General features: G+C 41.1%; 1 protein-coding gene across 1 annotated transcript in view; it reads left to right on the forward strand.

The window, feature by feature from the left end:
* The window catches only part of LOC126194652 (muscle-specific protein 300 kDa), a 607158-nt gene that overhangs the window by 562371 nt on the left and 19774 nt on the right, over positions 1-25013 (forward strand). The window contains exons 115-116 of the mRNA XM_049932837.1: positions 9966-10309; positions 13887-14172. Coding sequence (XP_049788794.1) covers positions 9966-10309; positions 13887-14172 — 630 coding nt within the window. The remainder of the gene's footprint in view (positions 1-9965; positions 10310-13886; positions 14173-25013) is intronic.

Genomic DNA, 25013 nt, shown 5'->3' on the forward strand with positions numbered 1-25013 from the left:
AAACATTTTACAATGTTAGAGTTACATATTCAGGTACATCTAAATAAAGAAGAATAGTGGCGGAAGTCAAAATTTAAAACAGGTGGAATGAAGAAGATGACCATAAAAGGTCAGTCTTCAAAGAAGAATAAAAATTGAAAAACAAGGAAATTGGACTTAAAGATGAATGGCGATATCACTATCTTACCTTCTCCCTAGATTCTTATCATTTCTAAAATAAAAATACTCTATTGTTTTTTTCATCCTCCCTTCACGATGCATATCTTTAGCTATGGATGATGCTTATTATAAAGTTCGCTGTTCGATTTGTCATGACACCTTGCAACTATTGTGTCATTCACCAGTCTAGATAAGTCACCACCACCACCCTCCACTATTTCAGGTCATCAGTACACTTTTGCCCACATAATATTGTTTATACAATTCACAGTCATGCACATGAGTTTTATCCCTTAAGTCAGGGCTTAACAACTGGCCGGTTTTGAGCGCGAGTACTCGCATCTGCTCAGGCTCGTGCTCGCGAGCAGGTGCAAGGTCGCGGAGTAGGGAGGGAGGGGAAAAGCGCGCACGTTTGAATAGGGCCGCAGCGTGCCTATTGAATTCGCGCTGACTGTGTAACGTTTAAAGTACTACGATCAGCTCTAACAGTCACTTCGCTGTTTAAGAATCATGTCAAGTCGCCGTTGTGTAACTCCAACCATGCTTTCGCAATTCGACCCCCATTGGGAGGAATTGTATCTGTTTACAGTAAAAAGATGGTGTTGCAAAATGTTTAGTATGTCACAAAACGCTGAATTCTTTTAGGAAATTTATTTTGCAGCGACATTATATGTCGTACCATGCGAAAGACTACGGAAGTGGAAAATGTGATGGACCAGATCGTGCACAGGAAGTTATTAAACTTAAAAGGAAGCTATCCGAAGAAGATCTTGACGACGAAGAAAAATCAACTGAGGCAGCTCTCAGAGTGAGTTACAAAATTGCTTTGCTTTTAGCAAAATCCCTGCGCCTCTTCACTGATGGCGACTTAATAAAAGAATGTTTGGTAGTTGCAGCGGAAGATTTGGTCCATCTCAAGTTGAACAGTTTTGGATTGTGCCATTATTTAACATGACCATTATGCGTCGCATACAGGACATGGCAGATGACGTCCAGAGCCAGCTTGCAAATATCTGTAAAGATTTTATGGCGTATTCTCTAGCTCTGGACGAAAGTGTTGATATCACTGGAACAGCGCAGCTTGCCGTATTTATTAGAGGTGTTAATAGAGATCTTCAGGTGAGTGAGGAGCTCCTCGATGTAGTAGCCATGAAGAACACTACAACCGGAGGTGATATTTTAAGTAGTGTTGAAGAAAGTGTTGAAAATATAGGATTGTCTTGGAATTCTTTAGTTTCAGTGTCTACAGACGGTGCACCAGCGATGACAGGGAAAAAATCAGGTTTCGTTGCGCTGTTGAAGGAGAAAATTCAAAAACTGACCGTGCCGAATGAAATAAGGGGCGTTCATTGTGTGATCCAGCAGGAAAACGTATGTGCAAAGAGTATCACTCTAAAAAATGTGATGAGTGTTGTTCGTACAACCAATTATATAAGGAAGCATGGGCTACAACACAGAGAATTTAAAAGCTTTCTTGAGGATGTAGAAAGCCAGTATGGTAGCCTGCCTTACTACAGTGAGGTCTGCTGGCTTAGTCGTGGTGAATTATTAAATAGATTTTTTTGCCCATTAGATGAGATAAATATGTTCATGGAAATAAATAACACGTGTGTTCCTGAATTGAAAGAGCCTTCATGGAAATGTGATCTTGCGTTCTTAGCAGATTTAACTAGCCATCTGAATGCTTTGAACATTTCACTACAAGGTAAATATCTGCTAATTACTCATTTGATAGATGGAATACGAGCTTTTAAAATGAAATTGACACTTTGGGTGAGTCAGCTGGAAACAGGAAATCTAGCTCATTTTCTTAAATTATCATCCATGCAAGATGTTCACAAAGACTGTGAACGTTATTCACATAGTTTAGTTGCCCTTAAGGAAGAATTTGATCAACGCTTTCAAGTACTGACAGCACTAGACAGTGATTTTGATCTGTTCTCCTCTCCATATTCAGCGAATATTGAAGAGATTCAGCCTAAGCTGCAACTAGAAATTATTGACCTGCAGTGTGACAGAGAATAGGAAGACAAATTTCAGAACAAGAAAAACATTTTGGAATTCTACAGACACTTCCCTCAGGATAGAATTCCTCGTTTGCACAAACTGGTGGCTACAATAATATCAATGTTCGGTTCCACGTATGTTTGTGAACAACTGTTCTCTGCAATGAAATGTAACAAGACGCGCCTGAGAAACGCATTGTCTGATTGAAATTTAAACTGCATGCTGCGCCTACAATGCATAAGAGCAGTTATTCCGAACATAGACACAATTGTAAAGGGCAAAAAGTACAAGATATTCGAGAATCCCACACTTCAGTGATACCTTTTATTGTGTAACAGTTCACAAATTAATACGAATGTAGAGGCATACACTAAGCTGATAAAATTATGTGGCATGTGTACCTTCTCCTTTATTTGTTTCATTTGTCGCAGTAATAATTCGTGAGTGATATCCCTCAAGGTGGCCGCGGATTTACATTGACTGGCGGCAGCTGTTGTGTGCCCCACATGACTCTCCCCACTCTCCGCTCTGGTCCGGTAGTGGGGGTAGCGTGCTCATGCTGCTCCGTGCTCGCGCCTTGCTGCTCACAGCTTGCTCCGCGAGCACGTATGTTGTGAAGCCCTGCCTTAAGTTAATTGATGACTGTGGCAACAGGATAGTCAATCAGCAATGAAGCTAAAAAAATAATTTACCAGATCATGAAAATAGTAAAGACAAAATAAACTCTATAAGAGGTGGGGGTTCTAATTCAGCTGATCAAGTTTGACACACAGACTTTTGCCTAATAAGTATAACCTTTATAATGTGAACAGACAAAACTTTATAAGAAGATGTATTACTGTTACAATTATGTATTGAGAAAAATAAGTACATGCAATACAATGTAAATACTATAGGAATAATGGAGACTACCTGCTGTAAAGTAGAAACATTGACTTGTTTATAGATACACATAAAAGAAGGAAAACTTTCTAGCTTTTGGATTTATCCTTTGATGACCTGGACACACACACACACACACACACACACACACACACACACACACACACACGTACATATGTATGTATGTGCCTATGCCCTTACATGGTGCCAACTGGACTGTCAGTGCCAATGCTCTTTTGTGGCAGGTGGACTGATTGTGATGGAGGTAGTGTCAGATGGGGTGAGTAGTGGGAGAGGGAGGCAGGGAGAGTGAGGGTGAGTGGCTAGCAGCATGGAGGGAGGCAGATATTTTGCCAGCTAGCAATGTGGGATGCTGGGGTGGCAAATATGTAGGCTGACATGTTCATAGGGGCCGGTGGCAAGTTTGCATGGTGACAGTGACGTGGGGATATGAATTGGAAGGGGCTAACAGGATGGAGGGGGGGGGGGGAACCCCTTGGGTAGAAGATATGGGGACAATGGGTTACATCTACATCTACATCTATACTCCGCGAGCCACCTTACGGTGTGTGGCGGAGGGTACTTATTGTACCACTATCTGATCCCCCCTTCCCTGTTCCATTCACGAATTGTGCGTGGGAAGAACGACTGCTTGTAAGTCTCCGTATTTGCTCTAATTTCTCGGATCTTTTCGTTGTGATCATTACGCGAGATATATGTGGGCGGTAGTAATATGTTGCCCATCTCTTCCCGGAATGTGCTCTCTCGTAATTTCGATAATAAACCTCTCCGTATTGCGTAACGCCTTTCTTGAAGTGTCCGCCACTGGAGCTTGTTCAGCATCTCCGTAACGCTCTCGCGCTGGCTAAATGTCCCCATGACGAATCACGCTGCTTTTCGCTGGATCATGTCTATCTCTTCTATTAATCCAACCTGGTAAGGGTCCCATACTGATGAGCAATACTCAAGAATCGGACGAACAAGCATTTTGTAAGCTACTTCTTTCGTCGATGAGTCACATTTTCTTAGAATTCTTCCTACGAATCTCAACCTGGCGCCTGCTTTTCCCACTATTTGTTTTATGTGATCATTCCACTTCAGATCGCTCCGGATAGTAACTCCTAAGTATTTTACGGTCGTTACCGCTTCCAATGATTTACCACCTATGGCATAATCGTACTGGAATGGATTTCTGCCCCTATGTATGCGCATTATATTACATTTATCTATGTTTAGGGAAAGCTGCCAGCTGTCACACCATTCATTAATCCTCTGCAGGTCTTCCTGGAGTACGTACGAGTCTTCTGATGTTGCTACTTTCTTGTAGACAACCGTGTCATCTGCAAATAGCCTCACGGAGCTACCGATGTTGTCAACTAAGTCATTTATGTATATTGTAAACAATAAAGGTCCTATCACGCTTCCTTGCGGTACTCCCGAAATTACCTCTACATCTGCAGATTTTGAACCGTTAAGAATGACATGTTGTGTTCTTTCTTCTAGGAAATCCTGAATCCAATCACAAACCTGGTCCGATATTCTGTAAGCTCGTATTTTTTTCACTAAACGTAAGTGCGGAACCGTATCAAATGCCTTCCTGAAGTCCAGGAATACGGCATCAATCTGCTCGCCAGTGTCTACGGCACTGTGAATTTCTTGGACAAATAGGGCGAGCTGAGTTTCACATGATCTCTGTTTGCGGAATCCATGTTGGTTATGATGAAGGAGATTTGTATTATCTAAGAACGTCATAATACGAGAACATAAAACATGTTCCATTATTCTACAACAGATTGACATAAGCGAAATAGGCCTATAATTATTCGCATCTGATTTATGACCCTTCTTGAAAATGGGAACGACCTGTGCTTTCTTCCAGTCGCTAGGTACTTTACGTTCTTCCAGAGATCTACGATAAATTGCTGATAGAAAGGGGGCAAGTTCTTTAGCATAATCACTGTAGAATCTTACGGGTATCTCGTCTGGTCCGGATGCTTTTCCGCTACTAAGTGATAGCAGTTGTTTTTCAATTCCGATATCGTTTATTTCAATATTTTCCATTTTGGCGTCCGTGCGACGGCTGAAGTCAGGGACCGTGTTACGATTTTCCGCAGTGAAACAGTTTCGGAACACTGAATTCAGTATTTCTGCCTTTCTTCGGTCGTCCTCTGTTTCGGTGCCATCGTGGTCAACGAGTGACTGAATAGGGGATTTAGATCCGCTTACCGATTTTACATATGACCAAAACTTTTTAGGGTTCTTGTTTAGATTGTTTGCCAATGTTTTATGTTCGAATTCGTTGAATGCTTCTCTCATTGCTCTCTTTACGCTCTTTTTCGCTTCGTTCAGCTTTTCCTTATCAGCTATGATTCGACTACTCTTAAACCTATGATGAAGCTTTCTTTGTTTCCGTAGTACCTTTCGTACATGATTGTTATACCACGGTGGATCTTTCCCCTCGCTTTGGACCTTAGTCGGTACGAACTTATCTAAGGCGTACTGGACGATGTTTCTGAATTTTTTCCATTTTTGTTCCACATCCTCTTCCTCAGAAATGAACGTTTGATGGTGGTCACTCAGATATTCTGCGATTTGTGCCCTATCACTCTTGTTAAGCAAATATATTTTCCTTTCTTTCTTGGCATTTCTTATTACACTTGTAGTCATTGATGCAACCACTGACTTATGATCACTGATACCCTCTTCTACATTCACGGAGTCGAAAAGTTCCGGTCTATTTGTTGCTATGAGGTCTAAAACGTTAGCTTCACGAGTTGGTTCTCTAACTATCTGCTCGAAGTAATTCTCGGACAAGGCAGTCAGGATAATGTCACAAGAGTCTCTGTCCCTGGCTCCAGTTCTGATTGTGTGACTATCCCATTCTATACCTGGTAGATTGAAGTCTCCCCCTATTACAATAGTATGATCACGAAACTTCTTCACGACGTTCTGCAGGTTCTCTCTGAGGCGCTCAACTACTACGGTTGCTGATGCAGGTGGTCTATAGAAGCATCCGACTATCATATCTGACCCACCTTTGATACTTAACTTAACCCAGATTATTTCACATTCGCATTCGCTAATAACTTCACTGGATATTATTGAATTCTTTACTGCTATAAATACTCCTCCACCATTGGCGTTTATCCTATCCTTGCGGTATATATTCCATTCTGTGTCTAGGATTTCGTTACTGTTTACTTCCGGTTTTAACCAACTTTCCATTCCTAATACTATATGCGCACTATTTACTTCAATAAGCGATACTAATTCAGGAACCTTGCCCTGGATACTCCTGTAGTTTACCAATATTACGTTAACTTTTCCTGTTTTTGGTCTCTGAGGACGGACGTTCTTTATCAACGATGCTGATGTTCTCTCTGGTAAGCCGTCAGGTATTTTATCGTTTCGCCCAAGGGGGGGTCCCTCTAACCTAAAAAACCCCTGTGTGCACGCCACACGTACTCTGCTACCCTAGTAGCTGCTTCCGGTGTGTAGTGCACGCCTGACCTGTCTAGGGGGGCCCTACAGTTCTCCACCCAATAACGGAGGTCGATGAATTTGCAACCATTATAGTCGCAGAGTCGTCTGAGCCTCTGGTTTAGACCCTCCACACGGCTCCAAACCAGAGGACCGCGATCGACTCTGGGCACTATGCTGCAGATATTAAGCTCAGCTTGACTCCGCGTGCGATGCTGGTTGTCTTCACCAAATCAGCCAGCCGCCGGAAGGAACCAAGGATGGCCTCAGAACCCAAGCGGCAGGCGTCATTCGTTCCGACATGTGCTACTATCTGCAGCCGGTCACACCCAGTGCGTTCAATAGCTGCCGGAAGGGCCTCCTCCACATTACGGACGAGACCCCCCGGCAAGCACACCGAGTGCACACTGGCATTCTTCCCCGACTTACCCGCTATTTTCCTGAGGGGCTCCATAACCCGCCTAACGTTGGAGCTCCCTATAACTAATAGGCCCGCCCTCTGTGACTGTCGGGACCTTGCTGGAGAATCGGCCACTGGCCCAACAGGCGAGGCATCCTGTGGTGGCTCGGAAACGATGTCATCACCACTAGGAAGCACCCCGTACCTGTTGGAAAGGGGTAAGGCAGCTGCCACGCGGCCAGATCCCACCTTCGCCTTTCGGCCAGGCACGCGCGAGCCCACCACTGTCCGCCATTCACCCTGGAGTGATGGCTGACCGGTAAGATGCTCACTGCCGGAAGACGCAGCGACATCAGGGGTTCCATGTGATTCCAAGGCCACCGAAGTAGGCATAGGTCTCGCCACAGTTGCCCCAACGCCACTACGAGCCGACGCCTGCGCCTCGAGCTCGATGAGCCTAACAGACAAAGCCTCCACCTGCTCCCGAAGAGTGGCCAATTCTCCTTGCGTCCGCTCACAACAACCACAGTCCCTACACATGACTATGTTTACCCTACTCTATACGGTGACAAATTCCCAAGATAATCTTCTGATGAGCTACTCTGATAATCAAGAAACACTCACTGAAATACGAGACGCGAAAACTACGCTAGGTTTTCCCAGAAAAACTATTTAAAAGCTAAGCGCAGCAAATAAGTACAAAATAAATTTCTCTCCTAACGATCAAGAACTGTTAGTTTCTATGCAGAGCAGATAAACACAAATAGAATCCCTTCCTTAGTGGAAGGTCGTAAACAAAATGCAAAATAAACGCTTTATACAAACAGTACTCGCTGCTGCTGGTGCTCTCGCTCTGGCTGTCACAAGACAACTGCTGATTCAAGTGACTAGTGGCTAACGGCCACGAAACAAACAAAAGACGGTTTTAGGGCGCTTTCTGTTCTAAACGATCAAGAAAACACTAAGAAATTTAACACGAAAACTACGTAAAGTTTTATCAAGAACTGTTAGTTACTATGCAGAGCAGTTAAACACTAATAGAATCCCTTCCTTAGTGGAAGGTCGTAAACAAAATGCAAAATAAACGCTTTATACAAACAGTACTCGCTGCTGCTGGTGCTCTCGCTCTGGCTGTCACAAGACAACTGCTGATTCAAGTGACTAGTGGCTAACGGCCGCGAAACAAACAAAAGACGGTTTTAGGGCGCTTTCTGTTCTAAACGATCAAGAAAACACTAAGAAATCTAACACGAAAACTACGTAAAGTTTTATCAAGAACTGTTAGTTACTATGCAGAGCAGATAAACACTAATAGAATCCCTTCCTTAGTGGAAGGTCGTAAACAAAATGCAAAATAAACGCTTTATACAAACAATACTCGCTGCTGCTGGTGCTCTCGCTCTGGCTGTCACAAGACAACTGAGATTGAGGCCAGGATGTGTCATCAGGATAACTCCTGAAGCTGGTGGTAGAGAAGTTTGTAGCAGTCATTGAAATTGAGCAGGAGAATGAATGACCACCGCCATGTTGTTGTCAAGAACAATGTTGACCATTTGGTGGTACAACATGCTGCTGAGCACAACATGCTAATTTTCAATGGCTGCCTCACAGCCTGAACCATCTGGATTCTTCCCTCCACCACTGGTAACTGTACAGGTAGGCGTTGTCCTCACAATACATCCTCCACTTTCATAACCGCGGTGGTCTCAATCCAGGCAACACATTGTCCACCCAACAGTTTCCCCACCCTCATCTTGTCACCCCTTCACAATTCACACCCCCACATTGCCTTCAGTGTGTGCTATTCCCCACCGGCTACTACAATTATGGCAGTCCATATACCTGCCACACCTCCCTCCCATGTTCCTATCCAGCAAACCGGCCACCTCCCTCCAAGCTACTAACCACCTACCCTCAGTCACTCTCCATGCCTCTTCCCACCCTCTCCCTCTACCCACATCATCTGACACTTCCCCCACCACAACCAGGCAACCTGCCGCAAAATAGCATTAGCGCTGTTAGTGTAGACAGCACCATATAGGGGCATAGGTTTGTGTGTGTGTGTGTGTGTGTGTGTGTGTGTGTGTGTGTACTTTAGCTCATCAAAGGATAAATCCCAGAAGTTTTCCTTCTTTTGTGTATGCATGTCAACAACACAATGCTTCTACTATTCGGTGAGTTGTCTGCTTTCATTGTGATGTATTTACATCCTACAAGAGTCCGCCCCCGGTAGCTGAGCGGTCAGCGTAACGGAATGTCAATCCTAAGGGCCCGGGTTCGATTTCCGGCTGGGTCGGAGATTTTGTCCGCTCAGGGACTGGGTGTTGTGTTTTCCTTATCATCATCATTTCATCCCCATTGACGCGCAGGTCACCGAAGTGGCATCAAATCGAAAGACCTGCACCAGGCGAACGGTCTACCCGACGGGAGACCCTAGCCATACGACATTTCATTTTTTCATCCTACAAGAACTTGCCTGCAACTTTTACATACAAAACAAGATAGACAGTTGAGCCATATAAAAGGAAAGGATGAGGAGGAAGGAACTATGGATTGCTAGTGAGGAGAGACATAAAAGTGAAAGTGTTACATTTGATGGAGCAATGTAAGATTTTCTTCACTTTCATTGGTATACATAGTTGTTGGACGGATCTACTACTTATCTATCTACTTATGTCTTTCAGCTATGTACTATACTTTTTTTGCATCTTTTTCTCATATCTTGCATTACCTTCTGAGGGAGGAGTCGTCCAGTTTCGCAAACCTGAGATTTTCCCCCTCTTCCATTTTCTGAAACCTCTTTCTCTGCCCCCCCCCCCCCCCCCCCCCCCACCTCACCCAACCCCACTAGGATCCCATTTCTTTTTCTGTTGCAGTCACCATTTCGCTAATTTTATGGTGTAATTTTCCCATTATTGTGGCAAGGTACTGAATGAAAAGAGTGATTTTAGGTTGAATGATAACAAATCTGGAAATAGGCATACTTCAATTGATGATTTTAGTTTCTTATTATGACACCAGAATTATTGTGTTTCAGGTGATGAAAGAACGCCTTGATGGTATCCAGGAGGAACTGGGAAGGCTAGGTCTGCTATCAGCAGAACAATCAGATATGGTAGGCTCACTACTTGGTGGTGCCCGGCAGTTGGAGCTACAGGTCTCGGAGGAGTTGGAGGCAGCTGAACAGGTCCGAGAACAGCTTCGGACTGTCAGCCGAGGATTAACACGAGCAACTACAGCACAGGAGAGGACTGCAGATGTTCTGGCAGACTGTGAACGTGTCCACGACCAGGGAGCAGATGTCATTTCGCGTGCAATAGATCGCTGTGTTGTTGCCGGACAGGATCTAGGCCAGCAGTGGCAACAATTGATGGCACTCAGGTAAGTTAAGCAAGTAATTGCTGAAGTTTTTAATAATTCCATCAGGTGACTGCAGTTGATAAACAGAATTCTGATTTAGGGATCAGCTAAATATGTCACGTTCTCGTATAAATATGTAGTTGAGTCTAGAGTATTTGACTTTAGTAGAGTGAACTGTTTTCCATTTGCAGTGAAATTTGTTCATGACTTTTTTTCTGTGTCAGATCCATGGTGACAATTTCTTATCACATGTACTGATTTGATAAAAATCATTGAGTTAGTGACACCTCTTCTAGCATGCAGAACATTATTACATATGCATCCATTATTCTGAGAACAGACAAACAGTTTTTGCTCAGAAGTGTGAAATATAAAATGTAGTTGGGAGGAAGGTTGCAAAATTTTTGAAATCGAGGAATTGATCCTAACCTTGACTGACTGGGTGTACATTACTTATCAAAGCAGAGAGAATCATTTCTAGTGCTAACATCTCACCATTGAATTAATGTGTTGTTTTCATTTTGAGTGTCTTGATAACCACGCTGAGCACACAGTGTTATTCTTTTGCCTTTTAACTTTGTACAGTTGCAGAGACCCACCAATGTTTTTAACAATGCAAAATACTTGCTCACACAGATAGTTAACAATGTAGGAAAAGCTAGATTGCTACTTGCCAGACAGCCACTATTCATAAACACAAGCAAGCACAACTCACACACACACACAAGACTGCGAACTCTGGCATTTTGGTCCATAATATGTAAATTGTTGTTATTAGAGCAAGAAGGCCATCACTAGGCTATTTTAGACAGCTCATTCACATTCTTGGAGTTCTGATTTCCAGTTTCTGCCAATATGCCTCCAAGTGCCCATGTAATGACTCAAGTCGAACATCTTAAAGAATATTGTAGACATGAACAACAATCTAACTTATAATAATGACGATAATAATAATTCTGAAACCATTTTTAAAAGAAGAGGCAATAGCTGCAGATTTTTAATCTCAAATAAATCATAAACTGAGGTTTTACGGTATTGATGGTGTAGCCAACCAGTGTATAATATCCTATCCAACCAAAAGGAAGCAGGAAGTTGTACTTGGTAATTAACCAATGGTATAATCAGAGGAGATTATTTGGACTGGGAAGAAATAATGAATGGGGTTCCCCAACACTCAAATCTTGGGTCCACTATTTTTCCTCATATGTGTAAATGATCTTCCATCTAATATACAACAGCCGGCTGCGGTGGCCGTGCGGTTCTGGCGCTGCAGTCCGGAACCGCGGGACCGCTACGGTCGCAGGTTCGAATCCTGCCTTGGGCATGGGTGTGTGTGATGTCCTTAGGTTAGGTCGGTTTAAGTAGTTCTACGTTCTAGGGGACTTATGACCTAAGATGTTGAGTCCCATAGTGCTCAGAGCCATTTGAACCATTTTTTTCTAATATACAACAAGCAGAATTAGTTACATACAGCAACAGAAGAAATGGTAAAAATTGTTCTTAAAAGTACCAATGACTGGTTTTCCGCAAGTGGTATCACTCAGTTTTAAAAGCACACAAAATGTTCTGTTCTGCATATCAAAAGGTATAGAGGTATTACAACATTGATAAATGTAGCACATGGGTAGTAAATTATAAATAGGTTGAAAACTTCAAAGTTCTAAGGTGACCATATTGATAAGCATTTTAAATAGAAAAAACACAATTTACTACCCCTAAAACAAATTAGTTCAACCTCATTTACATTTCAAATCATTGCAAATCTTGAGCAGAGGGAAATGGTAAGTTGACATATAATAATGTCATATGGAATAATGTTCTGGAGTAATTCAACTTTAAGAAAGAAAGTGTCCATTCCTCAAAAACATGCTGTAAGAATAAGATGTGGTGCTCACCCATGATCATCATGTAGACATCTATTTACTGGGTTAGGCATTGTGATTACTGCTTCACATTATATTCCTTCATTAAATTTTTGTAAATAATCCACTGCATTTCAAAAAGAACAATTGTGTACATAATTACAGTACCAGAATAAAAAAAAAATGACATTCACTACACCACATGAAGGTGTTCTTTATCAGAAAAAGGGGTGTACAATACTGAGATCAAAATTTTTGATCAGGTACCCAGTGAAATAATATGTCTTGACAGTCAGCAAATTAAAATTTGAAAACTGAAAAAGTTCCTCCATGACATTTCTGAAATCATGTCTGAGTCTCATTTAGCCATATTTACAAAATGATTTGTGATGTGGATATACAATGACTAACATTATTACGATTCATTATGCAAATGATCCAAGAAACCTGCTAACAATAGGAACACTTAATGAAATGAAATATGCAGGCATACTCAACACAAAAAAAAAAAAAAAAAAAAAAAAAAAAAAAATGTATTGTACACCAGCCGTCAACATGGTGATTTGTCATCAGTTACATACAAATTGTGTAATCTATAGTAAGAGATACAGTTAGTTGCAAAATGAGTATTCCAACTTTCACGTGCCTGATGAAAACGCCTAGTAAAAGATCACAAGTGGTAGTACTAACAAATCAGAAACTAAGAAAGTACTGCATCAGTCACATCATTTCATTTTCTGTTACTTATGATGTAACTCGTACACTCTCTCTTTCTGGTAAACACACACACTTTCTTCAGTGCTTCATCATTATAACTAAAGTAGTGATAATTAACAGTAAAACTTGATTCTTTTTATGTTCTCATGTATGCTGTGTCTTCCTTAAACAGTAGTATTTTATGGTAGCTGTAGTAACTATTCTTGGTATAACTGAGATAGTAGTAGTAGTAGTAGTAGTTGTTGTTGTTGTTGTTGTTGTTGTTGTCGTTGTGGTGGTCTTCAGTCAAGAGACTGGTTTGATGCAGCTCTCCATGCTACTCCGTCCTGTGCAAGCCTCCTCCTCTTCGAGTAACTACTGAACCTACATCCTTCTGAATCTGCTTAGTGTTTTCATCTCTTGCTCTCTCTCTATGATTTTTACCCTCCCTTCCCTCCAATACTAAATTTGTGATTCCTTGACGTCTCAGTAGATATCCAACCAACCAATCCCTTCTTCTAGTCAAGTTGTGCCACAAATTCCTCTTCTTCCCAATTGTGTTCAGTACCGCCTCATTAGCTACTTCATCTACCCATCTAATCTTCGGCATTCTTCTGTAGCACCACATTTCTAAAGCTTCTATTCTCTTCTTGTCTAAACTATTTATCGCCCATGTTTCACTTCCGTACATGGCTACACTCCATACAAATACTTTCAGAGAAGACTTCCTAACACTTAAAATCTATACTCGATGTTAACAAATTTCTCTTCTTCAGAAACGCTTTCCTTGCCATAGCCAGTCTACATTTTATAACCTCCCTACTTCAAGAGTCATCAGTTATTTTGCTTCCCAAATAGCAAAATTCATTTACTACTTAAAGTGTCTCATTTTCAAAAGACATTAGACAGCCTTTATTATTACATTTTCCAGTACTATTGTGAGCAAAAATGACTACATAGTCTGCAAATTAGTCTTTTATGCTATTTACTTTGTTTCCATCCACCACATTTGTTGTGACAAAAAAATCCTGTTTACATAGGCAACAACTGCATGCAATACCTGCTTCACGTCTGCGCCTCTCTCTCTCACCACAAGGTGTAGAAAGACAGATGTCAGCACTACAAGATACACATGCAGCTTTGGAGCAGCAGCAAGCTCAGCTACTGCAGATGTTACGTGCCCGCTTTGCATTGTGGCAGAACTTTGAGAGGCGGCTTGAAACAGTCAGACAACAAGTTGCAGAAGCTGGGTACATGATGGAACTGCTGACTGTCCAAGGAAGTGTTGATCTCGACAGGCTGGTCAAAGCTACTGAGAGGTTGCAGGTATGTGATCTTCAAATTGTCAGTCATTCTTTCTGTATTGCTATTAAAAGGGATTTCTATTTGTGTTTTCTTATTCAAATCATTATTAAAGGCTGTCTGTCACTTTGATTATTCCTGTTCGGTAACAGCTGTAAGCCAAATTTTCTTTCCTGTGAGAAAGTAATATATAAATGCTCAGTTTTTTTGCTTCACTTGTATGGAATGGGATTGATTATATGATACAAATGATGTAATAACATATTATAATCACAAACAACAGTATGAGCTTGTTTGGTCGATGTTAGATTATTGCTACCTGTTGGATAATTATGGTTTTGTTATTATATACAGGGTAATTCAGCTGTTTTCAATACTTATTAAAGCTCAACAATGCCAAAGTTTTGCAGAATATTATAATGGTATATCATATCAGCTGTGTCATTAAAGAGTTTCTAGCAAACAGCACAAAGAATGTCATTCTCAACAGAGAGGTATCTTCAAACATTAAAGTACCTAGGAGTGTATCTCAAAGGATTTTGGTAGGACCATTTATTTTCTTAATATATTCAAATGACCTAGTGGAAACTCACAAGTTCCATATTGCTTTTTATGGTTGATACTGTTGTATAAAGAGAAGTTCCAACTTTAGAAATTAGAGCGAAATGCAGGAAGACCAGAAGAGGACCAATGCTTGGTGTAAACATTGGCTATTTTGACCTTCAACATAAATAAATGTGCATTTTGTGCATAAGTAGGCAAAAACATTATTATATCATTACACACATGCAGAACAATCACTGGAAGCAGTTATATCGATAAAATATTTTGGAGTACATGAATGGAGCAATTGAAAGTGGAATGACCACGTAAAGCTTATTGCAGATAATAGATATGCCACAATGAGATTAATTGGGGGAATCTTCTACACATGTAGTCCACCCGCAAAGGAGGTAAGTTGACCAGTACTTTATTACTGCTCGGAAGTATGGGATCTGTACGAGATAGAAGTGATAGAGGAAACAGAGAAGGCCCAAAGAATAGAATCATGTTTCTTTATAGGTTCATTTAGTTAGGCCCGAAAGCTTCATGGAGAAGCTAGGCCAACTTCAGTGGCAGATTCTGCAAGTGAGGCTTTCTAAATCACAGTGTGGTTTACTGTGAAAGTCACCATGCACCCCATGTTCTTGTGTGGGGCTGGTGGCAAATCTCCATTGTTTAGGTGATATCTTTGAGATGTTAAACTGAAATATTCTTTCATTCGGCAGAAAATGGAAGATGTTGGATGAAACTTCTACATTCCTTGCGCATGCTAAAATAGTGACCAAAAAGTATTACCCTTGTTGTGCTTTTAACTTTGTGTAATGGACAGTTTAGGCATTTTACATGTTCTGTGGATCATATTTGTGGCATCTTGTCATTATTTGGAACATTTTTGTAGCTTCACAAATAAGACATACAGTGAAACCCTGCTTTTACATTTTTCAAGGGAAATAACGTTTTAAGCTGTAAAAGTTAGTGTAGGATATCCCCTTGGCTTTTCGCACTTTATGTGTGATATATGTACATAACAGGCACCAAAAGACTTGTCAGGTACTTGTTTATTATCTAATAAATGTTTAGTATCTAACAAAAAGCGCTGATTTAACTGAAACTGATAACTTTATGGGAAGTAGGAACGTTTGACTCAATTTCGTGCATTATAGTCGATGGTTTTGAAAGCCTGCAGCTGTCATTTGTTATTTAAATACTGAAATACTGCACTAATTATGTATTTTTTCATGCTTAGCACAGTGCATTTCGAGACTTTTTGCCTCGTTGTCAAGGGCAAATATGTTATAAGTATTTTGTTTTGTGTTTGCACGTGTTGTCCTGCGTCTCTCCTGTAGTCGTCTTTTTGAGGTTATCAGGTATTGTGCCTCCTCAATTATGTAGAAAACCACACGCTCGCATGCTATCATTCCCATTGTTTGTGGAAGAAAAAAAATGCTGAAGGAGGATATTTGCAAATTACAGTCATGTAAGCTGACAAACTATGTGACCAGTATGTTTCATCTGAGTACGAAGTTAAAATCAAGTTTGAGTTTGGCTCTTACAGATATGAATTGACAAAAGCAGGGTGGTGTAGAACATATAACTGGCTGGAGATGTGGAAGATAGAAGTAAGTAGGCATGATTGTTACCAACCAAGTTTCTCTCTTCGAGTTCAGTTCTCACGAGAGATGTGCTGTTAGTAATCTGAAACACAGAGCACAAATTGGTACCAGGCTGTCCTGTAATCTCCTTTGCTTAGTTATGAAAGTGAACTGGAGTGTACATGCCAATCGGTGTGTGGAATCAGTGCAATAAAATATATCGAAGTGGAAACATAACTGAGTGACAAAAAGTAACTGTTACCACACCGTGAATGAAATTGCCCACTTTTATTGGTGTATCGACACGGATTGTCCAATATGTCTACAAGAAATGATGTACCACTCGCAGTTGGGCAACATGGAATAAGAAGAGTGATCATAAAATGGAGCTGGAGACAAGTTTTGTGTCTTGTCAGTGACTTTCAATTTCAAATCTGCTGCTGTCAGTGAATGCAAATCCAGCTGAACCAGTATCCAGTCGAACTTGGTGAAGGGCACTGCATCCAGACATTTGGAGCCTGGTACCTTACAAAAGGCCATTGTTTACAGCACACCATAAAGCGGCATGTCTTCAGTGTACAAAACAACACAGAAACTAGATAGTAGCTGACTGATCTGAGGAGTCACAGTTTTGCATATTTTTTCCAAATATTTGAGGTTAATGAAAACACTGCTCCCTACAAATTACACGATGGGTTTTTGTCCGAATAGGGTATCATATAGACTGGTGGGAGGTGTAGTTGTTTTGTGTTTTTTGGGAGGGGGGATATTAATTTCTTGAAAGAACTCTGTGTAATTAAAACTTAATTAGTGATTTGAGGGGAAAACAGGAATATTTCACATACAGCTTCCGCTACCTATGTAAATGAAGTGTTGAAAAGTTCATCTCTTCAAGGCTTAGCCAGTTTGCATGTAAAAATATGCATTGGTATGATATTTGTCAGAACTGCTTCCTTTCAATCAAGTCAGGACATTATGAGCCTCAGTGTTACTGATACTGGTTCTGGGAATGCTGTTTGTACGCTCACAGAAGAGTTGAGGAAGAGTGCATGAATACCAATGTCAGGGTATGGAACAAAATCAGTACACCAGGATCTGAATCATGAAACATGGTGAAGCTCACAGATCTGAGCTTGTATTTCAAGAGTATGGGTTCTTGTACGAGTTACTGGAGAAGTGTGTCGAGCGATCTCATCGCAGTGGTCATCTAGTTAGGACCTCATTTCTAGTTCCTAACTCTGAGAGTGACAACATGAATGAGAAGCTGATATTGGATTTAAGGACAGCATTAATAGACAAATGTACTGTTCATGAGACATGCTATTTTTATCATTGCTTTTCTGAGCGCTTATGCAATGTAATTTTGAAAACAAATATATTAAGAAGATATGTTATCGACTACTTCGTCTGTTTTGAATTTCAAATTAGAGGTTCTATGCATGCTTATGTTCTGCTCTGGATTGAAGACACTCCTGATGTGTATTAAGCTGCTGAAATCGTGCACATTGAGCAGGTGATGGATTGCAGTCTTGCAAAGCATGATGAGAAATTGCACCAACACGTCCTGAAGTATCAGATACACAATCATCACAAGACTTAAAGAAAAGGGAAAAAAACTCTGCAGCCTCATTTTTCCTCATGAAATCCTCAAGAATTCAACAGTTCCGAAAATGGAGGACATAAAAATAAAGTTTGTCAGTCACAAACGAGAAGCAGAGGAGTCAGTGGTAAATTACTATAATTCTGACATTCTTAAGCTATTGAGATTGCTATTGCCATTTATATTTCAAAATCATCTTCCAAACCTGAGGAAGACCTAATCATCAGAATACTTGAATGACTGTAGAAACAGCTCTGCGAAAAGAAGGTGGCAGAAAGGCAGCTCTTCATTTGATGGTGTACAACATTCTCAGCAATCAAGATACATCAAAAACAAGAAGCAAGTGTAATGCTTTGCAATCCAAAGTCACGCTTGTCATCTAGATATTGTGTATTTTTGAACACCATCCACAAAGAAGAAAGGCCAAGGTTGCTTCATTTTGGAAAGCTGTTGGACGCAAATCTTTTGGGCTAAAGAATTTTCGAAAAATACGAGAAAAGATCAGAAAACTGGGAAGAATATTTGTCTCGTAGAATTTGCAGTGAGTTATGGGCCAGTCAATAAATCCCTTGAAACAGAGGCCAATTATTGTGGGATTGATGTCATCGATGACACTGAAGACCACCAAAATCACACTCTCAGATTTGTTTTTCACGAAGGAGATCTTTTATGTAGTGACTGTGGGGAACCTTTTTGGAGCAACTTTGTAGTCAACATTGGATGCGTACCTAGGAGCTATTGAATGCTTTTTAAGCTCTTAGTGTATTGTGAGTTGAAGATCGTAACTTCATGTCTATAATGGGTGGAATTATGATTACTGCAGAGACTGACTTTGAGTTTGATTGCAAAATTCCATCTGAATTCGTACCACCAGTAGGAGAACACAAAAGTCAGGTGCAGTCTACTCACAACCTAGCAGAGAAAAGTCTTATGATCTTCTCAAATGTCAGATAAATCGTGCTGGAACTGGCAAAAACTTAGTGCTCAGAGCGATGTGTGAATGTTACCATCAAATGTTTTGTCAAATAACTTGTGTAAAAGTAAGAAATAAAATACACCAAAAAAAAGCTTTGCATCACCTTGGTTCCAAGAGTTCTGGAACCTGTACAGAATAGAGATCAACATAAACATCATTTCCGCCCTTTTTATTGCTCATGAAAACCACACACTGCATGTTGTACCACTACACATTGAGACCCTCAGAGGTGGTGGTCCAGATTGCTGTACACACCAGTACCTCTAATACCTAGTAGCATGTCCTCTTGTATTGGTGCATGCCTGTATACGTCATGGCATACTGTCCACAAGTTCATCAAGGCACTGTTGGTCTAGATTGTCCAACTCCTCAATGGCTTTTTGGCGTAGATCCCTCAGAGTGGTTGGTGGGTCACATCATCCATAAACAGTCCTTTTCAATATATCCCAGGCATGTTTGATTGGTTTCGTGTCTGTAGAACATCCTGGCCACTCTAGTTGAGTGATGTTGTAATCCTGAAGGAAGTCATTCACAAGATGTGCACAATGGGGGTGTGAATTGTCGTCCATGAAGACGAATGCCTTGCCAATATGCTGCCGATATTTTTGCACTATTGGTTGGAGAATGTCATTCACATATCATGCAGCCGTTATGGTGCCTTCCATGACCACCAGCAGCATACGCCCGCTCCACATAATGCCACCCCAAAGAATCAGGGAACCTCCACCTTGCTGCACTCACTGGACAGTGTGTCTAAGGCGTTCAGCCTGACCGGGTTGCCTCCAAACACGTCTCTGGTAATTGTCTGGTTGAAGCCACATGCAACACTCATATGTGAAGAGAACATGATGTCAATCCTGGTGGTCCATTCAGCATGTTGTTGGGCCCATCTGTACTGCGCTGCATGGTGTCGTGGTTGCAAAGATGGACCTCGCCATGGATGTCGGGATTGAAGTTGCCCACCATGCAGCCAATCGCGCACTGAGTTGTAACATGTCAACCCGTGGCTGTATTATTCAACATGGTGGTTTTGCTGTAAGGGTTCCTCCGAGCCATAATCCATATGTAGCGGTCATACACTGCAGTAGTGGCCCCTGGGTGGGCTGAGCAAGGCATGTCATTGACAGTTCCTGTCTCTGTGTATATCCTCCATGTCCGAACAACATCACTTTGGTTCACTCTGAGGTGCCTGGACACTTCCCCTGTTGAGAGCCATACCTGGCACAAAATATCATTGTGGATGCGATCGAACCGCGGTATTGATCATCTAGGCATGGTTGAACTGCAGAAAACACGAGAGATGTACCTCCTTTCTGGTGGAATGACTGAAACTGATCAGCTGTCGGACCCCCTCTGTCTAATAGGAACTGTTCATGCATGTTTTTTTTACATCTTTGGGTGGGTTTAGGGACATCTCTGAACAGTCAAGGGACTGTGTCTGTGATACAGTATCCACAGTTAACGTCTATCTTCAGGAGTTCTGGGAACCAGGCTGATGCAAAACTTTCTTTGATGTTTGTTGATTAGAGTAACATTTGACATGGTTTTGAATGACACTTGACATCATATACAGCAGATGAGATGCCGATTCAGACTTTACATTTCAATGTTTAACGTATAATCATACCATTTTAAAGGGTGCTAGAGGATGTTTGTGTGGTCCATTATGTAGAGCAAGCAGTCTGCTGTTGTGTGGCCTTGACATATTTGTTTTCCATGCTTGAATGTATAAAAAAGGTTCCAACAATCTTTCAGGCTCAGATACGTTTCACTGGAGAATTCGTCAAATACCAGGAAAGAGAATGTTTGTGGTGCAAGAAGTAATGTCTCCTTTACATCTAGTTCCGTCATCACTGTTCTTGCTCACTCAGCAGTACATTCATCATGTTACAGAAAGGGCAACATTTGGTAACTGAAAATGTTGAAATAACAATCTTTAGTTAAGTAACCTAAATGAGATGACTCAAGCCATGGTATAAAAAACACCCCCAAAACATCACAGAACCATTTCTAGCCTGAAGAACAGCTGTTTCAGCTGATTAGCCAATGATGCTGTGGCAACACTTATTACATTGCTGTTTCTCAAATAATGAACAGCAAACGCGATCATGACATTGCCTTTATAGAGCGTGCAGAATATGTCTTCACTGATTGACCACCTGCACAGAACTCACAATGACCATTGTTGGAGAATACAATTGAGCTATGAAAATAATGGGCAACGGCCTTGCTGCAGTGGATACCGGCCTTGCTGCAGTGGATACACCGGTTCCCGTGAGATCACTGAAGTTAAGCGCTGTCGGGCATGGTCGGCACTTGGATGGGTGACTATCCAGGCCGCCATGCGCTGTTGCCATTTTTCGGGGTGCACTCAGCCTCCTGATGCCAATTGAGGAGCTACTCGACCAAATAGTAGCAGCTTTGGTCAAGAATACCATCATAACAACTGGGAGAGCGGTGTGCTGGCCCCACGTCCCTCCTATCCGCATCCTCCACTGAGGATGACACGGCGGTCAGATGGTCCCAGTAGGCCACTCATGGCCTGAAGACGGAGTGCTTTGAGTGCTCTGAAGAAATGTCCATAATGCAACATCTTCAATCAACAGCAGAGAGTGCACACTAACTGACAAATGCAACTACAATTGAGCTTCCTGGCAGACTGTATTGGACTGTATGCCCATATCGGAAACACAGGTGTGGAAATAAACAACTGAATTTCCCAGAATGTACTATCCTGTGCTCTGAACAAACACACACTGACATTCACATTCAGCTCCATGTGACCTAAAAACATGTATCCGAAACACAAACTCATGTAATTGTGGAAATAACACCATCAAACAAAAGTAGTTTCCCAAAAATTGAAAGATATTTACATAACATGGTAGAACCAAAGACAGAATTGAATTTGATGAACGTCATCATGACATTACTTGTAAGAAGATTAGTGGGGACACAACGAAATAAGTGTGACTTTATGCAGAACAGAAGTTGTGCTCTTAGATCACAGGCTCCTGCCCAACCACAACTCAGAAATCATTACAGATTCCATCCGAACTAACACTGAGATATAGCCATGAAGAAATGTATATTCAGGGTGTATATGACCCGGGACAACCGGGAGATCGTGGAAAAACCCGGGAATTTTTTCATCTGGGAGAAAGCCGGGAAAAACCCGGGATTTTTTTAGAATTCCGGGATTTTTTGTTTTAGTTTTCAGTTAAATTTTTGTCATTTTGACTGGTAAGAAATAATATTCAAAGAAAGGATATTACTGTATCCCGCTACTGCAGAATAATACTGCAGCAATAAAACATGGACGAGAGAAAAAACTAAAATAAAACTTAAGTTGCAAATGAAATGTGCCATGTACAACAACAAAACACAGTGCTCATAGAAGCATCTGCCAGCAGCAAAATGTGTCAGAGGCTTTAGGAAGACTATGCAATGCCTCATAACAACAAATTGCCTCAAATGAGCGTGACGTCGCAACTGTTTACATTATATTTGTGTGAGCAGTTGCTTGCGGGCCCATGCGCATGTGCAGTTGCGTCGCGTGTGTGTAGTACCTTCTCCCGCTACTACTAAAGTGTGTCTGTTAGCTATATAAGCAGTAGCAGCAAGATGCTATTCGGAAAAATTTTACTGTCGCGCGCAAGCTGCCATATTCACTAGGAGCAAACCGGGGTATCTGCCCCGGGCGGCAATTTCAGTCAAGCATTAATCGCCGTGCAGAACAATGCAGTTATTTTTGTCTGTTTGCTAAAGAAAAGTGGTTTTTATTAATCTTTTCCGCTGAGCCAGTCAATTTATTTGTAACGAAATGCTTAATTCCACACTATTGGCTAGTTTCAACTGTCTGCATTTCAAAAGAGCATGTTTTCGTCTTCTTGCAAGTATGGCATTATGCCATAATAAAGAACCAAAAATGAAATAATACAGTTCTGGTATTCCAAGAAAATTTACAACCGAATCTGGACGTACGAATGTGCACTTTAAACCGAATTATGCACTTTATTATGGTTCATGAAATTCCGATGCTCTTGGAATATCCTCTGATGTCATGTCTCTTTTATAACGTAACGTAAGATCTTTTAATGTTTTACACATACGAACATACGGGCTTCTTGCGTCATCGTAGCTGCGCAAGCAGTGTGACGCCTGTAATTGGTGCTCTCTGGCAACTGCTGAAACGAACCTCTTTCTAACAGGTCACAGGAAAGTATTGCGAATGATTGACTGAAATTTACTTTCAAAGTAAATTTCCTTTTACCCAAGATGAACTATGTGCGATGAATTTCTTTAATCACAGAGCGTTTGGCTCTCATTTAAAAATCAACTCTTTGAGGGTGTCCATTTAGCAAAATTTCGAGCCCAGATCATACATTTATGTTGTTATTAAAAATTTTACTGGCACATCTGCGTGATGTATCTTAAAGTGTAACACGCGCAAAGATAAACATTATACGTGAATGTTAAGCTTCTCTTGCAGCTTATTAATTGTTGATATCAATAATGTATGTGAAAGCTTTGCTTTTCTTGTAGCAACACTATGTACAGGATGATTCAAAAAGAATACCACAACTTTAGGAATTTAAAACTCTGCAACGACAAAAGGCAGAGCTAAGCACTATCTGTCGGCGAATTAAGGGAGCTATAAAGTTTCATTTAGTTGTACATTTGTTCTCTTGAGGCGCTGTTGACTAGGCGTCAGCGTCAGTTGATGCTAAGATGGCGACCGCTCAACAGAAAGCTTTTTGTGTTATTGAGTACGGCAGAAGTGAATCGACGACAGTTGTTCAGCGTGCATTTCCAACGAAGTATGGTGTTAAACCTCCTGATAGGTGGTGTATTAAACGTTGGTATAAACAGTTTACAGAGAATGGGTGTTTGTGCAAAGGGAAAAGTTCTGGACGGCCGAGAACGAGTGATGAAAATGTAGCACGCATCCAGCAAGCATTTGTTCGCAGCCCAGGAAAATCGACTCGCAGACCTAGCAGAGAGCTGCAAATTCCACACTCAACTGTATGGAGAGTCCTACGAAAAAGGTTAGTTATGAAACCTGAACGTCAACTACCCGAGGCGATGGATCGGCCGCCAGGCAGCCCATGACAGAGCACTTCATCACTGGCCTCCAAGAAGCCCTGATCTTACCCCCTGCAATTTTTTCTTATGGCCACCTCTCCCAGCCACCATTGATGATTTGAAACGAGAAATAACAGCAGCTATCCAAACTGTTACGCCTGATATGCTACAGAGAGTGTGGAACGAGTTGGAGTATCGGGTTGATATTGCTCGTGTGTCTGGAGGGGGCCATATTGAACATCTCTGAACTTGTTTTTGAGTGAAAAAAAAAAAACTTTTTAAATACTCTTTGTAATGATGTATAACAGAAGGTTATATTATGTTTCTTTCATTAAATACACATTTTTAAAGTTGTGGTATTCTTTTTGAATCACCCTGTATATTAATTTAAACCATTAACTTTTCCTGTTTGTGTGTTCGCGCTACTTAACAGTGATAATGCTATTGGCTGACGACATGACGTGTCCTTTGCTTTGAATATCCGCTATATCGGCTGGCGTGATCATGTGACATGAACTACGACTGGCTTACAAAAGTGCATTGCAATCTCTATAAATTGATAAGTTTTACAGTTCCGAGGAAAAGTATACTGTCACTTAACACGGAAAAAGTGTATTTTCACCCGGGAGAAAGTGTATTTTTAACCGGGAAATCCGGGAGAAATCCGGGAACTTTTTTTCCTTGTCCACGTATACAACCTGATATTTAATAAAAAAACTGTGGGACCACTAACATTTGTAGTGCAGTATAAATCAGTTCATGGGCCTATTTTCTCCCATGTGTAGAGTAGTGTGCACCATAGTTTGTTAGCTGAGAGATGAGCTCACGAGTATAAATGAATACTTGGTAGGAGCGTGGATTTAAATTTCAAACAGCATAATTATGAAGCAGTAAAATCTTTTTAATGGATGTGTTGCTCATAGTGATGCTGCAAAATTTCATATAGGCTTCACTACACTAGTTGTAGTAGTCAACATTGTAAATCACATGTAATTTCTATGAGACATGTACTTGTATGTTCCAATAAGCAATTATAAACCACTCTACTGGTGCAGTGAGCATCACAGTT

Source organism: Schistocerca nitens, chromosome 7, assembly GCF_023898315.1.
Source record: "Schistocerca nitens isolate TAMUIC-IGC-003100 chromosome 7, iqSchNite1.1, whole genome shotgun sequence".
In the NCBI taxonomy this organism is placed as follows: domain Eukaryota; kingdom Metazoa; phylum Arthropoda; class Insecta; order Orthoptera; family Acrididae; genus Schistocerca; species Schistocerca nitens.